A 17914-nucleotide genomic window follows, 5' to 3' on the forward strand; every position below is an offset into this window, starting at 1 on the left:
GAAGCACAATGTAAATGTGATTCACCTCAATGTTGGTGGTCCTGTAGCAGCCCACCCCAGTGCCATTTACAGTACAATGCTATCTAGAAAGAGTGCTGACATGGGGCCAGTATAACTGTTTGGACGCAAACCAAGGTTATATTCTGTAAGAATATCAAATATCACGACCAAATGAGCTTGCTCTGTGATGGGCACACAGGCACACAGTTCTAACTCATCAGTTGGAAACTTGGCTTAGAGTTTCCAACTCAGATTCATGCCCAAGGTCAAAAATCTCAAGATGCAATTCCCAAGGAATGTGCATAATTTTCTCTCTGTGGTTTGTGCGAACAAGAAAGCAACAGAAAAGCAGTTGGTGGCAATTACTGTATGCTGCAGACATAGTGTCATCCTTTGATGCTGCAGTAAGCTAACTGAAACAAACAGCTTACTTAGTGATCCTGTCACCAAGATGACCAGAGCCACAGTTATAGCAAATCTCCACCTAAAGTATGTCAGGATTTCTTGTGTATGCCACTTTTTCAGAAGCTGGAGTCAAGAACAGCTAATGAAGGCAGGCAGATTTTGTGAGAGGCTTACGAATGTGCTATAAATGAAACAGATCTGTCTTGTTAAGGCAAACCCTGTGTCTCAGTCAGTAAAAGCAATTTAGTCTTCTTTGTGACCCACAGGCTTGATGGTGGATCAAAGTTCATACTTTTAATAGCAAGAGAGAGATTTCCATAAGGTTCTCAGTTCATGGCACTGCTCTTATAAGTTTAAATGACATCACATTTGAAGAGACAGCAATCCATGGTGCACAGCAAGAGAAGATAATTAAACAAGAGATATTTTGAGACTTACAGAGCATTTGAGAGACAGCTATAACAAATGACCACAACTACATCAAAGTGTTGCTCTGAGGGGGAAAAAAATTGCTTGTAAGTAAATAAACTCTGAGACACTACTGAGACAGTTAAAAGATTTGTAGAAAAAATGTCATCATAATTAGAAAATACAAAAATACATATATATATAGAGAGAGATATGTGTGTGTATAGATATTAATATATATACATATATATATGAAGCTCTGTATCAAAACAGGCTATAAGACACAGCAGGGATATGTTTATTAAAACTGTGAAAGCTTCCCAATAAATTGTCACAAGCATACAAAGAAATGTAATCAAATTTAAGCCAATCTCTGTCTTAATAAGCTTCATTTCAGTCACGATGTCTGATGCTTTTATCTGTCTAACAAAAGTAAACCTAAGATTTGCTGTTGCAAAAAATATTAAAAATATGCATGTGCAGAGCTCCTAGACCCATTTGAGCCAGCTGAATGTATACATGCAAGTGAGATTTGATCCCTAACTCCATTGTCTGGGTGTGTTAGTCCAGCTTTCAGCTTTCTTTGGTTAGACTAACCTGTAAATAACAATATACATTTTTAGAAGTCCAGCTTTGATTTGACTAAAACTGAAATATTTGTTTCTAGTGTCATATAAACATGCAGATAGTGTTGGTACAAATTTTATGTCTATTCTTGGTTTTTACAGTCAGGGTTTACGAGGATTAGCAGTTGCTCCCTGACATAATACATTCCAGGATCCGACACCCTTTTAAAATTTCATTGTCTATGAAAAAGCAAAATATGTTTTGTCTGTAGTTTAATTTCTAGCATAAAAATGTACAAGTGGAATTAATGTTTTTAGCTAACTCATTGCAAGTGAAAATGTCCCAAAATTGATAACCATTTCTGTTGCTCAATTCCTGTAGAAACACACTCCAATCTCACACACTTATTCATTTGTAAAGTAAAACACAAAGAGCCAATAAATGCCAGACATTCCTTCTCAGGCTGTATAAACTACAATTAAGTGGAACAGATGAACACTGTCATTCACCCAAGAATGTGGAGGAAGGAATGTGAGTGTGTTTCTGTGTCTGTGTGTGGCCAGGAGAAGGTGCCTATTTATACTATATACTTATATTTTTAATTTCAAATTGCTTTTGCGCGTGGGGTTTAAATCATAGGGCTGTTATGAACAACTCTGGTTACTATACTGTAAATCAAAGTTCCTCTCTTCTGTCGGCCTTCCAGCAGCACAATGCAGCAGAGTGAGGCAGTCTCTGGGGAGGCGAGCCAAGGTCATGGACATGATAACACCTCCCAACTGCAGCACCCAGATGTTCAGGCCAAGATATGAGCTGAGTGAAAATATAAGCAGGAGCAATAAGCTTACAAGCTTACCACAGGCTCAAAAATTGATTTGACTTGATGCAGACTAACAAGTGTTCCATTATTGATTTATTTTCAAATATTATTTATTAATCATATTTTGACATTAAATACCAAACTCTACTGGTTATAAGTTGCTAGTTTTAATCAAGTTCTCAAGCTATCTGTTGACCAAATATGTCTTTGTTTTACATTTCTGCCACTAAAAGACTCTCTGATACTCCTTTGTGTTTCTGTCTATATCTATTTATCTATCTATCTGCCATGTGTTTTTGTGTCATACCTTTTTACTGTACTGTAGCAAAGGATATGAAAAAAAAAAACTTTTTGTTTGGTTGCCATCTGTTAAATGCTCACTGGAAAGGTAACAAGCAATTAAGTCCCCAGGGCATTCTCGAACCAGAACATTGCTGGTGCACGATAAACATCTGAGCCAAGTAGGTCACCAGGACACTTTAATGGAGAGTAAATCCATCAGGCTGCCTACGGCACACAGGGAGGGCCAAACATTGCATCCTTTGGGTGATATTCCTGCAGTTTGTACTAATCTAAGATTATTATGTTTTCTAAATTGTTAGACATGTTCTTAATTCAACCATGCACACATGGCATCCAGCTCCATTGCTGGCAAAGTATCCTTGGCATATTCCTGGCCATGATAATGTTTTCCACATTTTGATTGCACATTAAGCTGTATTTCACTTCAATACAGTGAGCAAAGGTGAGCTGAGGTGATGAGAAACACCTGAGAACACAAACGCATGCAAAGACCAGCAGCCCTTCTGAGAGGTTTATTCTCACTCCATTAAATGTTCAGTGGGAAGAAAAGTGGCTGTATAGGACATTGATTATCACTCAGGCAGAGCTTGGGAATAAAACTTCCAATAAAAAAAAAAACCAGAGACTCCTTTGTACAGCAGTGGTTTGTTTTTCTGAAGAAAAACATCCACAAAGGGTTGCTCTTGCATGCACTGATCTGACACGGTTCGATATAGCAAAGAAAATGTAAATCACACTTTGACTGACAGTTTTAAGCCCTATCTCCGCATCATTTAAAGTGCAATGTAGTCTACAGTGTTAGTATAATCAAGTAAATTGAGTACATAATACACTGGATGTTTGACCATCACTAGATTATCATGTTTGCTCCATTTCCTTTGTGGCATGTAAGTTATAAAACATTTATTTCACACATTTCTCACATGCTAAAGTAACTAAATCTATTATTAATTACTATAGTATAGCCTAGTGCTGCGTCATCACATGTACCATGTACATTTAATATCTGCATGACCTAAATTTATTATGGTCCTAACTGTGCCCCTGGTAGCGGAAGCCCAGATGTGAACTAACTGGCAGAGTGTGAGCTGATTGAGACTTAGCCCTGAGCACAAAACTGATATACAAAATCTGTTCAGCAATGTCCCATTTCATGTATGTTATTTATGTCTTACACAACATGGATACTTACGCAATAATCTCAAAAATTTTCAGCAATATTTACCAGCCGACAACATGCACAGTCTCGTGTTTTGTCCAGCACAATAACTAGCAAAACCAAAATACTTAATCATGGTTTGGTGTAAAATACAGACTTTCAAAACCCTGCATGTTCTTCATCAAATGTCACTATGTGATGAAGTGAAAGTAACTATGTGATCTTCTGGCAAGCATAACCTCAAGACATACGTATAAATAGCAAGCCAATTCACCATTAAAGTGGCATGCAAATTGGTTAGAGTTGGGGTAAAAATACTGAGTGAATTTACATTTTATAAAAAGATAAATAAGAAGAAAGAATGCATAAAAATTCAAAAACTTTCCAGGTAATGTATTTTCAGTTGGATGTTTAATGTCTTTTTAATAGAGTATGGCAGTCATCACCTGGTAAGCCTAAAGAATTGTCTGTTTTAACACAAGCCATGATATTCAATCATGTCATTTTAATAATAATAATTTAATTAATAACTGTCTGAACCTAATCAATTTGTTTCTAACAGCTAAACCTAACCTTGTAGCTCCAACTGGACACTCAGGTGAACTGCAGCTCCAACAACAAACTCCTCTGACCTTTTTTGCTGGTAAATTAAAAAAGCTTTGGAGATTGTATTTCTTTCTGCAATTGCTTTTGTGTCTGCAAGGGGGAAAAAAAGCGAGAATTCAGTGTCTCCGTAACACAAATCAATAGAATAAGGTTTGTGACAGTTTCACATATTTCAGTAAGACTGTGTTGGGTGAGATGATTCAACACGTCCCACCTTGAGAGTGTGTCGTAAACAAGCCTCTCTTAAGTCTAAGTTAGCCTCTCTTAGCTTTGCCCAGTTATAGGAAAGTGGGTAAAAACCTGCTCTACACATTTGATATTAACATGGATAATGTCATATTTCCATATTTTAGAAAATATGCTTATTGGCTTTCCACCTATGATATAGAGAAAATATCATTTTAGTCTCATCTCTGTCTATTTCACATAAAGTCAGACCCAGCAGATTAGTGAAAACTGAAAAGAAAACAACTAATTTGACCGAAGATAACAAACCCTCCTACAAGCACTTCCCTCCAACTTAATGATGCTGGAGAAGAAATCCAATGAGGATAAGGATGTTCTGTGAAATGTTTAACTACAAATCATGTTAGGTAATGCAGTGAAAACATGTTTCTCTCTCAGAACCAAACTAATCAGAGAGCACAACATACCACAGGGTACTAACGTCCTACTATAAAGATGTTAATATCTTTATATCCCTGGTTAATTGGTGACTCTACAATTGTCCCTAGGAGTCAATGTGAGCGTGGATGGTTGTTTGTCTTGTTAGTCTCTGTGTGGTCCTGTGATGGACTGACAACCTGTGCAGGATGTACCCCGGATCTCCCCCAATGACAACTGGGACAGGCTCCAGCCTCCCCAACAACCCTGCGTTGGATTAAGTTGGGTAAAGAAAATGGTTGTAAGACTGATATTTGCAAATGCATATGATTATATATTCATATGCATAATGGATACAAAAAAAACAATTCCATATAGAGCTAGCCAACAGTCTCATGACAAAGGATCACAAGATTAACGTTTACCAGGCTTAATAGATGAAGAAGCTGGTACTTTGAGGTTGACTGATGTGGTGGATGCCTGACCGTAGTTGTACCCCATCCAAGCCAGTGCTTTTTACACTTTATTTTATCTAAAGATATACTTTTGTTTTCACTGGAGTAGGTCTAGAAATGCATCATTTGCCCTAAAACAGACTCAAATTCTCCTTTTTTGTGTGTGTCATAATAGTGTGTGTTTTGTTGAAACTGAAGCTCTCTTTAAAATAATCAAACCTGATACTGAAGAACCGAAGTGTGGCGATTCACTTTTTTCAACTAAATTTATACACAGACGTGCCAGTACTTTGTAGCATTTGCTAGGTACTGCAGAATTTGCTTTTAAACATTTAATTTCTCAAAACAGTTTTAAATCTTATGGTAGCATTGTGTTTAAAAAAGAAATGGGTGACTCACACTTTGCTACATTGATTGAAAATATAGAGTTGATGCGCTTAAATCAGTGTTTCAAAACCACCAATTTAAGTATCATTTTTTTAATTGATTAGATTAGCAAATGTAGCAAATGTAGCAACAATGAGCAACATGTGCATATTTCTTTAGATGTTATTATACAGCTGTTTCTGAAAGAGCATGTATTGATTTCTTTACAGCAAAACTGCTTATGTCAATCACTTGAAACTCTTGTGTCATTGTATTTGAAGTAAATTACTTTTCAGTTGGTTTTAAAGCTGGGTCTTTTTTTCTTTTCTACCAAAGAAGAAATAAATAGCTGACCACTTAATAAGCTTCTTTTTTTTTACAGATGTTCAGGTGATTAAACATGGTCATATGACTGGAATGGGAGAATGTATCTGATCTGTATGACCAGCTTTTTCTTTGGGTCCGTTTGTGGTGCTGTTGATCACACATGTTGCCACGGGCTCTGTGGTTTTTCACTGACGTAAGGTACATGCTTTGAGCCTTTACTTTTTTTTGTGGCACTTCTAAAATTCCATAAAGCCCAGATTGCTTGGAATATGATTAGCGTTTATGGGCCCAACAGTTTCTGCATGCTCCTATATTATTCATTAGGTAAGCTGCTTCTTTGTGTGTTGAAACCCTTGAGATGTGACGCTCTCCTTGTGGAAAATAGGCTCTGTTTGACTGTTGCTATAAATGCAGTCTTTCTATCTTTCAAACAACAATAAACCAGCTTTTTGAAGTGAGTAAACCACCGCAGGTGCTTTTGTTGATCGGTAGTAAAGCTTTAATCTGTTCAGTTAGTTCTTCTTGCAGTGGAAAATCACAGACAACCTCAAACTCAAGATGAGAGCAATGACTGACTAAGGTTTCATTTACTGTCAGTTTTCATATCAATTCAGAACATGAATAAATTACTACTGCAGTTTACAACACAATAACTAAAGTCTGTAGATGTCCCCCCAGCGCTCCCCTCTCGCCAATACCTTGATGTTGTTTCTCACTAACATGAGGCATTATTTCAAAATCTGTCATCTCTACATATCTCACACATCTCAATACAACAGCGATCAGCACAGCCTAAAAGAGAATTCAGTCTAAGAAGGTAAAAATCCAAGTTCTTTCTTTATCGTTTATTTACCATAAATGATTCAGTCTTACTTTTTCACACAACAAACTCCTTAGTAAAATCGGCAAATGATGAATATGTTTAAGATTCTCAGTAACTGTGGGGAAAAAGTCCTCACAAATCCTTCTTATGTGTTGGAAGGTGAGATGTAAAATATCATGAATAAGTATGCTTAGGCAACTGACTACACTGGCATGCAAAAACCAAAAATAGAAGCGAATTTTTTTATATATAGATTCCAGAAAATCATCCTCTTTCCAGCATGTACTTATTTTTTCTATCATGTGGTCCTTGTTCAAACTTTAGTATGAGGTTAGACATAAAGAATGAAGCTGAATGAACTCTGAATGATCGCACTTTAACATTCTTTTTTTTCCATAGATATATTAAGATAAATTAACCTCTTAAGTTAAGGATAATCCTGTATCTACCACACCAGCAATTGATTTTGGAACTGTGATATAAGTAAGGAAAAACATAAAGAATCGAATCAAGGAAGGACAATCAGAATCAACTGTAACAGTTAAAAATAAAAATCAAAACCATTAAAAACTGCAATACTGCAACATCTACCTTTAATTCTTATACATGGTGTGTCTTCAACATTCCTTTGAGTCCTGTAAGGGTACATATCCTCCTCATGCTCAATAACAAGCTCATGAGACTTACTGTCAAAATGCTCAAGATGCTTTGAGAGACTGCATTCCAATGTCAAACTCTGCCTAATAAAGGTAATTTTATATGGCCCACTCTGTAATAACAAGGTCATTTGGTCCTGAAGGCATGGTGCTTAGCCTGGCCTTGTGATCAACCTGCTCTCCTAAATTATTTATTAAGATATGCAAAGATGCCACAAGCCAACAGAAGAGGCGCATTTGGATCTTCTTATCAAGGCTGTCAGAATTTATTTCAATTACTAAATTTCAAGTAAGTGACACTCACTTAGCAAACAGAAACCTGCATCTATGATTTATCTATGATAAATGTGTCATCTGTTATTATGACTGCGTTGGAAAAATATCCAACCTGAGGAGAGGCTCCTCTTAACTGCTCTTCCAGTGCATGTTTGACAGATTTTAGTAAGACACGCAAACTATATCTTTTAAATAACACAACACTTGACCTTTCTCTTTTAGAGCACATTGCTCATACAGTCTTACTGCAATGTGCATGATACTGTGTAAAATATACTGCTCAGTTGGTTAACTGGCATATTTATCTATTGAGCAGAGAATTTCAAGTCCATTGCTAGTAGGAGTGTGTGAAAGTTTTCCAGGTACAATAGAGATTATGTTTCGCTACTATTAACATTAATAATGCTTCACAGGCCCTTTTCCCTTAGCACAGGTTAATCTTTCTAACAACACAGCATTTCAAATGCTATCTAATATTAGATGTGCTAATTAAAGCAATTTATGCATGTTTTGGGCTCTTCTGTGAGACATGCTTTGATGGGAAACAGTTCTTTAAGCAGCAGTGAGTGCTTTGAACCCTGTCAGTAATGACAGGAGACAAATGAAGGAGAAAGATGAGAAGGATTGAGGAAATGGCAAAGGGATAATGTGCTCTCTCACAACATGCAGGCATTCTTTGTTCTTATTTTAACTAATCTTAGGTTTAACACTCAGAGCTTGTGTGAGAAAACATCTATTTTCCAAGTGTCTGAGCATGAATGCATAAACAGTGCATAAGATCAATCAAAAACCACATTGATTAAATTGATTATTAGCCGCCTGACTGGAGAGGAGATGACTCATAGAGGTAAGCTGAAGAAACAACTCTGAGGTCATAATACTGTGACCTTTAAAGCCATCTTTTCAAAATATAAATTCTACAAATTACCCTCAAACCCAATTCCTCGAGGAGTACAGCATCACTTTTAAAGGTATTCCAAACAGAGCAGAACTTCAGCCACCACTAGCATAGAAAGACACTATGAATTAGTGCTAGATAAACAAAACTGAATTTAATTTAATTGAATAAGTTCAAGCTTTGCAGCATTTTGTTTAGTGTTGTGGTTTCTCTTTAAAAATCAGCCTGCCTTAGCTTGTCTTGAAAAGATAGCACAACATGCATTTCCATATTTTTACCACATACTTCAAGTGCAGAATGTCAGTATTACTTATAAAACCTCAAGACAACAGAGAGCAGATTTATTCACAGAAGTAATTATCCCAAGTGCCTTAGCAAATAGACGCAGATGGACACTGACCTCAGAACAGGAAACCAAGGCAAAAGGAGTACAAACAACCCAGAGAAAACCACAAACCCATGAGAATTTCTAAGCTTAGAAGTTATTCTGTCCAGATGAGCAAAGCTATTGCTTCACAATTTAGGGCTCTCTTGACAGTTTTTGTATGAAAACTGGGAGCAGCTTCCCAAGATTTGTCAGTCTGAATAACAGAAGTTTAAACAAATGAGCCAAAGAGTAATGCTTCTATACTAAAATTGAGTCGAGAGAGTCATTGAGGCAAGGAGCCTGCTACCTCTGTGGTTCAGGCAGACAGCAATCGATCCCACTCATAATGAAGACTTGTGCGTGTACATGAGGCGTACGTGTGTGTGTGCTTGTGCGTGCTTGTGCATTTGTGTGCGTGCCTTTGTGAAGATGTGATGACCTGTGAACTCCAGGCCCACAGGCACTTGTCAAAGCTCCCAGTAACTTAAGTCCCCTTAGGTTAGCAACCACATTCACAGCTCCAGAGGAAACCAGTGAGTAAACAAGGGAAGCAATCATGAATCACAGCTTTCAGCAGACAATCTGAAAACAATCATTAAAAACAAGCTTACGCTAACACCATTACATATGCATTCATGCACATTCATGCAGAACAAAACAATTCCAGCAACATCTGCAGGGGTTTCAGAGGACAAGTTGGAATTGTAGTTATTCTGCTTCAACTGTTCCTACCAGGCAAAGTTTCTCATGAGCAAAGACTTGTTTCATACAGCATCAATTTAGCATATTGTCATATTTATGGATGTTTTGAATGACAGTCAAAGCATCATTCAATGTTCACTGTTTCTGCAGACAATAACCTATAATCAGGTCTCGTATTTCCCAAAGACTGCTGAGAAAAACATTAACCATTTAAAACTTTATATCAATTCAAAGCTAAAAGTAAAGGTGTATCCAACACACATTTATTTATATGCAGTGGCATAAATGTGGAGAATCCTATGTGCAAAGAATAAACAAGATTTGTGATGGTGCTTTCCAAACAAGCGGGTGTCCAGAGACTTATAATTGTACTATTTCCATGGGAGAACAGAAGGATTTTTAACAATTTCATCTAACAATAAGAGTAACTGGTGTTCAAAGTTGTCCTGTCAGCCAAGTCCTCATTAGTAGTCGGAACTAGCTCATCACTGTCACCATCACACAGACCACAGGGAGCCTTGTTAACTTAGAGTTAGACACAACATGCCAGCTTCTCCCCATCAAGCCCATGTTACTTGAGGTCCACCATTCTGTGGCAAGTGCTGCACAGTGTTTTGAGTCACAACAGTCAACTGCATGCAGTCATGGGTGTTGGTCTCCAAAACAGCATGAGTAAGTACATGTGAACCTTGTCCTGTGTACATCCGACTCCAGCAGACATGCCAGATGTCTCTGCTAAAATGTTCCCCATAGGGTTGAAGCACACACCAGTGATGGAATTAGGCTGTGTTCTGTTGGTTTCTGAGCCCCTCTTGCACCTTCCTCTCCACTGATAACACATGGATGAGGAGGTAAAACAAGCCTCAGAGGACTTTGGTAACATGTTGCTTATCTAATTAGATTACTTGGCCTATTAACTGAGATAGAACAATTAGTGCAGATATATGATGATCCTGTACTTATTTAATGGAATTTCAGTTGATAGGGATGATGCTGTTTAACACAGTTACATTACAGTGAACTGAAACTCATATTCTGCACAGGGACTCTGTAGATACTGCTGATATCCAACTCTTGTGCATTCCATATACACAGTAAAACTGAAATAAACAGCTTTCATTCTCGTGATACTTCAGTACGCTACACAAATCTGACTGCAATACAACAATCTTAAAAAATAATGACAGAGTAGGCCAGTCTTATATTTCCCTTAGTCCTTTTTTTCAGGCAGTATTTGCAGGCTGTAAAACAACGCAAGCAAAATGGCAAAGCAAGACACAAGATACTACTCTGGGGATGCATAATTAAACTCTGGAGGTTGAAGGGGCAAAAGCGATCTTGACACTGGCATATGCTTTTAACGACTATCCTTTAGATTACTACATATCATCCAATTACCACTGACAGGTTTATTATTTGGACTAAACTCTCAACTGAGTAGATTTCCAGGTTTCACTGCATGATGAAGTCATGAAACACTGCAGCTTTAGGAGCTTCACATTTTAAATATTAGTCTTAAAGTGTTAATATCATAAATATTGATGTGTTTGTGTATATTTACAACAAGAGAGACAAAAAAGCAATTTTATGCAATTTATTTGGGATCACATTAGAGGACATAAGCTTGGCATCCCAACCTTTATATATATATATATTGCTTACTTTATAAATCCGTCAAAATATGTCAAAGGTATGACTCACTGCTTCCGTCATTTGACCAAAAATCATTTTGTGTGGTCCAGAAGTCTATCAAATATTCTTAATATGTGGGATTTAGGTAAATGACTTAGCTTCATGTCAGTGTTGTAGAAGTTAATCATACAAAAGCAGCAAATAAAAAATGGTTAACTTTGAACTCTGCTTCCAGTTTACTGTCATTGGAAACAGGATCCTGGGGTGAAAGTTTCTGAGCAAACTGACTTATTCATTGTTAAGAACCCATTTTAATAACTTGAACTCATCAAACCTGTGTGAGATATGAAAAGAATCAAAGAAGAGGAATTGGTACATTATCTCTGCTTTGGAAAGAATCATAGAAATCAGTCTTTTCATCATATACCAGTATTTAATGGTGTCACACCTAAGCTTTAAAATGTGTTCTCACACATGTAATCGGATGGTTTTATCCAGCTATTACAACAGACAAATATCCCTCTGTGCTGCCAAGGTTAGAAAGGCTCACAGTATATAAAGCCATCATTCACTGTCGGACACATATCATTTTGAATGCCAAACATTTTTATTGAAAAGAAAGAAACATATACAATACCATTCAGAAGTTTGGACACACCTACCCATTCAATTTGAATGAGTATGCGTGTTTATATCTCACAACCTTGGACAACTGAAAACCTTATTGGATCTGTGGTCATGTGTGTAATCCGAGGCGTTTTCTCTCTATCTGTCTTAGATTTCTCCAAATAAGAATGACGTTTAATGATGGCCGCTTTCCCAACATGCGGTAAACTGCTAATCTAGAGCCACGAATCCTATCATCAAGCCACGAATCTTATCAAAATGTTTTCACACATTTTATTTTTGCACACTCACAGTTAACTAAATAGACAGATTTTTTTTTCTTTTCATTTCCAAAGCACTGCTTCAAAAGTAATCACTAGGATTGTAACAGCAGGGTTTGACCGTAGCAAGATGGATCATTCTCAGCAACTAGGCAGCAAGCAGCTGTCAAGGGCTGGGTCAAGGGCCACACTGGTCCTGGTACGCCGAGAAAATCTGAAATTCCTAAACGGAATACACTAAAATTCACTTTTCTCTTTGTTCTATAAATGTCATGTGCATTTCAGTATGTGAAGCGCCACGACTAATATTTGGAAACTTCCCGTCCCCAGAACATGAGTAAAAATGTAGAGGTTATGGAATAAGCGACTCATACCTGAACAAATCCGGAGCAAAGCCAGTACAAAGTAAATTCCCGTGAAACAGGCAGGCATCTCTGGAGCAGCTGGAAACGGTCTTAATCCAGTCAGACTGTGTTTTCTCGTTTGCTTATTTCATCTAAATAAGTCTGCAACATCTACAGTAGAGTCGCTTATCAGGATGGAGGAGAGTTCTTGAACTCCACAAACTGCACAGGTAACACTCTTCAGAACTTCTGCTCGAAGACTGGATATATGTTTGAATCAAAGTTCAAATCAGTCAGAGACATCGTTGCGGGCTACTCCACTCAACAGCACATGGATTTTCTCCGCTCCCATTGTCGACAACCTCTTTTCCAAACGCTGGTAACTTCTCGGAATTCATCGGTGATGAGATGTATTTCCACTTCAGGAGAGCGTGACGATATAAAGAAAGAGAAGCGTTCTGTTGCACCCACCTTAATGGTTTAAGTGTGCAGTGTTACCCCTGTTTCGCGGGGCTGGCGCTGGTTGGATGAGGCGCCGTGCGTCTCTGCGCTCAGAGCTGGTTTGGTTTTCCTTCCCAGTCAGAGGCTTTTCTGTTGTGCTGAAAAGATTCCTGCGGGTCAGGCACCATTTAACCACATGAGGATACATTGACAGCGAAAGGCTCCAGTAAGCTTTACTGAAAGCTAATCTTTTTTCTTTTTTTTTCTAAATGAGGCTACATAAGCCCAGTAAATGTGGGATAAATAATAAAATAACTCAAATAGATTGGATAGCAACCATGGCAAATTGCCTCGACAACAAGCTGTAAGAGAAACTTCCTATTATTTTAATTAATGATAGTAGCATGCTGTAGAATATGAATTAGACGCCAATTAAACCATTTATTCACAGTGTCCATCATTTGGATATCGAATAGGTTATCTCAAAAAGAGCCTTTAATGAAATGCAGGTTCTATAACTACAACTTACTTAATATTTCAAAGTGTGTCTACTGTTGAAAGTGAACATAGTGTGACCTTGATGAATGATTTATCATCTTATGCGCCTGCTATCAAGTGAGACGTGCGCTGCTTCTTTATTAGAACCAAAAGTGTCAAGCTCAGGTATCACAAAAAGTAGTTTTCCTCAGTTACCAAAGTGTGTTTTCATCCTCCCCGAACTTTAGCAGCATAGTGTTTCCTTATGTCACTCTGTGTTTACAATCACGGTTTTTTTTTTAGACCAATTCCACGAGTTAAACTGATAACGAGTCACTCTGTAAACTAAGTCGCCTTCTTATAGTATATTTCTCAATGAACCTCAAAAATATCTTAGTTGTCTGTTGCAGTTTAGCGCTCCCTCTGCTGGCTACAGGGTGGCATCATACTCTGGTGTGAAGGATTTATCTGCATGTTTCATGTTTGTAAAGGGTTGGATTATGTATTAAAAATCATATTCAACATCAAAAGTCAAAATTCCACACACTCCAGCTCAACCCAAACAACAATAAGATCTCCAAAGCCCCAGCCTTAAACAGCTGCTTGACACTAAACAGATGCACCAACTTCAAGTCATTTCCACAAAATGATATGAAAGATTAATCATAAATTCCTTGCATTTGAAAAGCCTTTCGCCTATCAATCTCAAAATAGGGACAGGACAAAACATACGACAGTTATTCCTTTAAACAGATCAAAGCTCACCTACATGCCATGGAGAGAGAAGTGATGATTTTGGACATCTCACATTTATACTACACGCAGTTTATTTACTCAGTAACTTCCCCTGAATGCAGTCAGTTTTGCAAGCCAAGGCATCACAGGAAGTAAATAATCATTTAAATATGGTACATTACAGTCTCCCTTAAACCCCTGTTTGTCTTTATGACACATGTGAGCTCTTTTTTTCTTTCTTTTTTTGGTTCAAATACGTCTTCCACTCTTTTTCTCTATTCTTTTATACCCCGTGCCTGGTGTTTCCAGCAGCATAATAGAACCAAAGTATTAGAACAGTTGTGCCATGATTATTTGCAGCACACTGCTTTCCCTCTCCATTTTCCCAATGGGGTCTCTTTGCACAAATTTTCTTTCAATTCTTGCAACTAAACATCATCCTCACTATATGGCCTTAGTAGCTAGTTTGGCTGACAGTGACAACATGAGTACAACTGTGCTCCAGAGGACAATAGGATTTTGGTTTTACAATAATAGCACAATTAGTTTTGCCTTCCATCACAGTAAGGTTAAGAACAAACAAAGGTCCACACATGGAGCTTCTTCTTTGGACATTTGTTGCCTCAACATAATAGCAGATGCAATGAACGCAAACAGATGTGGAATCTGTTATTTTCTTTCTCTTTTTTTTTACAATTCAAATATGAAACTACAACTTCAACATTTCCCTGAACAGATGGTGAAAAATGGACACAAAGGCATGCACATCTTCAAGGCAACACAGCAAATAAAATGGCAAGGATTTCAAGGAGACGATGCCAAGCAATTGGAGCTATTTATATTTATATATTTCCAGAGTAGCTATCCAATTGGTTTTCATCCAGGAGTGAAATATCTCCAAAAAGAACTAAGCCAAATCTGAAAAAAAAATATATATGTATTTATGAAAAATATTCATGAAATCATTTGGAATCTCCTCTAAGCAACACTCGTAGCCTCAGTTGATCTTTATTTAGACACATTTGACAGTTTTGCCCATGAAAAATACTGCATGGTTATTAAAATAATCCCCCCATACCTGACACCAGGATGCTGGAGAAGGGGGTTGTTTGAACCACATGGATAGCTGAATATGAAACACATCGCTGCCATTAGCTGCCCTTTTAACACTACTTTTTCCATTGCATTTTCCATGCTGATTCTTCACTCTTGCTACTGCATCTGACAGCTCTTTGGCTTTTTCATTTCTTGTGTATATCTTTGCTTATTTGTCAGTACCTCCCCCAGTATATTCTCTGGGTCACACAAGGTATTAGAGCAAAATGTGAGACAACATCCCCTGCACAGGCAGGGAAACCAGTGCAATACCGTCTGTTTTTCTCCATCTCCCTCCAAATTGGTCAACCTGGATAGTCAGGTGGGTCATTAAGACTCGGACATGTTTTCAGATTGCACAGTCTCAGTGTCATCTTTCCCTCCCTACTGGGCAGCATAGATTTTAAATAAGTGAAGGCTTCAATGAAGTAAAGGCTTTGGTTTTTAGAGAGAAATTAAAACCAGTTGAAGCGCCATAATCAGTTCCAAGACAGAAAAATGGAAAAGTAGAAAGATAGACAAGTATATTCATTTGATATTTCCTCTGTTTAGAGGAGATGAAGATGATAGGATAAAGATTTTCAATATCGTGAATAAGATATGCTGAAATAAGGTTAAATGAACAGAAGAGCTGTTGTACACTTTTTCCTTCCTGGTACATCCCATGTCAGTAAAATGTCAATGTAAAGGGAGAAAGAACTGCACTGTGTAGCTTTGGACACAGCACTTGCAGTGTAGAGCAACTGAACAGGCATAATGTGGCATCAGAGTCTTTTTTCAGTGAAAGAAATAAAGAATTATTTCTGGGTTCAACACTGTATCCTTCAAAGGACAAACAGAAAATCAGGACATCCTGCAGCAGCACCTTCACGCTGACAGCTGACTTATTTCAGATTACCCTTTACTTGACTTGACTTTTTCCCCTCCAATCTTGTTGATGACACATATCAGAGAAAAATGGTGAAAACTGGTTCAAGCTGAATGTGTAGAGGAGCATCTTTAGTATCATAACACGTTTTACCCTGTATGACCACAGTGTAACACCTTCTACCAGGATAATGCACCATGTCACAAAGCTATTAGTAGTAGTGTCTAGAACATAATAATGAGTTCCCTCTATTGCCTTCCCAGACACCAGATATCAATCCAAGACAGGATCTTATGTTGTTGAATGGTACATTTGCATAATTAATGTGCTGTAGGAAAATCTTTAATAACTGGATGATGACCTGGATGAATCTACGCCACATAAGAATTATTGCATTTCTGAAGGATACAACCTAATACTAGAAAAAAAGAAACAAAAAAAAGTCAACAGTGAATGTGCTATCTTGAGAAAAGAAGATGCACAAGAATTCCATCTACTACTGGATTAACATCATTATTTTGTACACTGCTGTGACAAGACCACAGTGTATTGCATTCAGCTTTAATGTAGGCTTTTCCGGTACCTTTGTATCCAAGGCTGTTGTCTTGATCAAATTCTCTCACTGATCCCGGCTGTTGGGTGATGACCTCACGGTCTTCTCTGTTTTTCTCTGCATCTATTTGTATGACAACAAGAATACTGGCTTAAAAATAGAATGAGTGCGTGAAGATGTCAATATTAATCAAAACAGAATGCTCATAGTCAAACAACAAAGCTTTCTTTTTTACTTACACCTGAGCTATGGTGGATGCATCATCCCTTAGCATGTTTTATAAACATTTCAAATTCAAGGGTTTTGCAGCTTCATGCCTTCAGCTACAAGAGGATAGTATAGTGGTAGCTAAAAGGTTCCAGTGATTTACCTCTAATTTATTCAATGGCTGTCATATTGCATGACTTCAAGGGTGTTATTTAAAAATGAAACACAAGAGGGCGCCATTGGTTCACAATATGTTTTATGGTTAAGGAGGACAAGAGGCAGTAAAAGCATTCATTTGTCTTATTCATACTGGAGTGAAGGTTTTTGAAAGGTAATTCAAAAAAGGCAAATATTAGTATGTCAGATGTGAATGGAACTGTTTTGAATAGAAGTGAATTAACTACAAATTCAATTGATCATATTTTAAATAAATGTATATTTTAAAAGGACTTCACATACATTCAAAAATTGTTGCGCAAAGTTATGATGTGTGTAAATATTAAAAGTTTGTGTGTATGTGTGTGCAATGTGCAGTAACACACTGCACTCATTCACATTTTAGTCCCCCTGAGGTTGAGAGAGAGATCATTTTAAAAAAGATTGCTGCCTCATGTGCACTCTGATTGAATTTGGTGGGTACAACATCCTGTAGCATGTTCTGTAAATTTAGATTCAATAGTTTAGCCACAAGCCACAAGAGGACAACATATTTCTTACTAAAAAGTGTTAAACCTGTGTTGAGTCAATAATATAATAACACAGTATCTTCGTCATCATTCCTCTCGCACTCATCCAAGCGATTCTTACCTGATGAAATGTCCGTGCCATTGCCCCACTCCAGCTGGCTGGCACAGAGCAGGCTGGTGAGAAAGAAGAGCTGAATTGCCTGCATAGTCCTAATAGATCCAGTTTGCATTCAGGAAAACCATCATAA

At 37.5% G+C, this 17914-nt stretch overlaps 1 protein-coding gene across 1 annotated transcript in view; it reads right to left on the bottom strand.

Moving 5' to 3' along the window:
- LOC140279302 (roundabout homolog 1-like) overlaps positions 1-13150 on the bottom strand; it is a 73666-nt gene extending 60516 nt beyond the window's left edge. The window contains 1 exon segment of the mRNA XM_072374421.1: positions 12635-13150. Coding sequence (XP_072230522.1) covers positions 12635-12692 — 58 coding nt within the window. The 5' untranslated portion in view covers positions 12693-13150.
- Positions 13151-17914: the final 4764 nt, after the last annotated feature.

Source organism: Leuresthes tenuis, unplaced genomic scaffold (genome assembly GCF_036924035.1).
Source record: "Leuresthes tenuis unplaced genomic scaffold, fLeuTen1.0.hap1 SCAF_21, whole genome shotgun sequence".
NCBI lineage: Eukaryota > Metazoa > Chordata > Actinopteri > Atheriniformes > Atherinopsidae > Leuresthes > Leuresthes tenuis.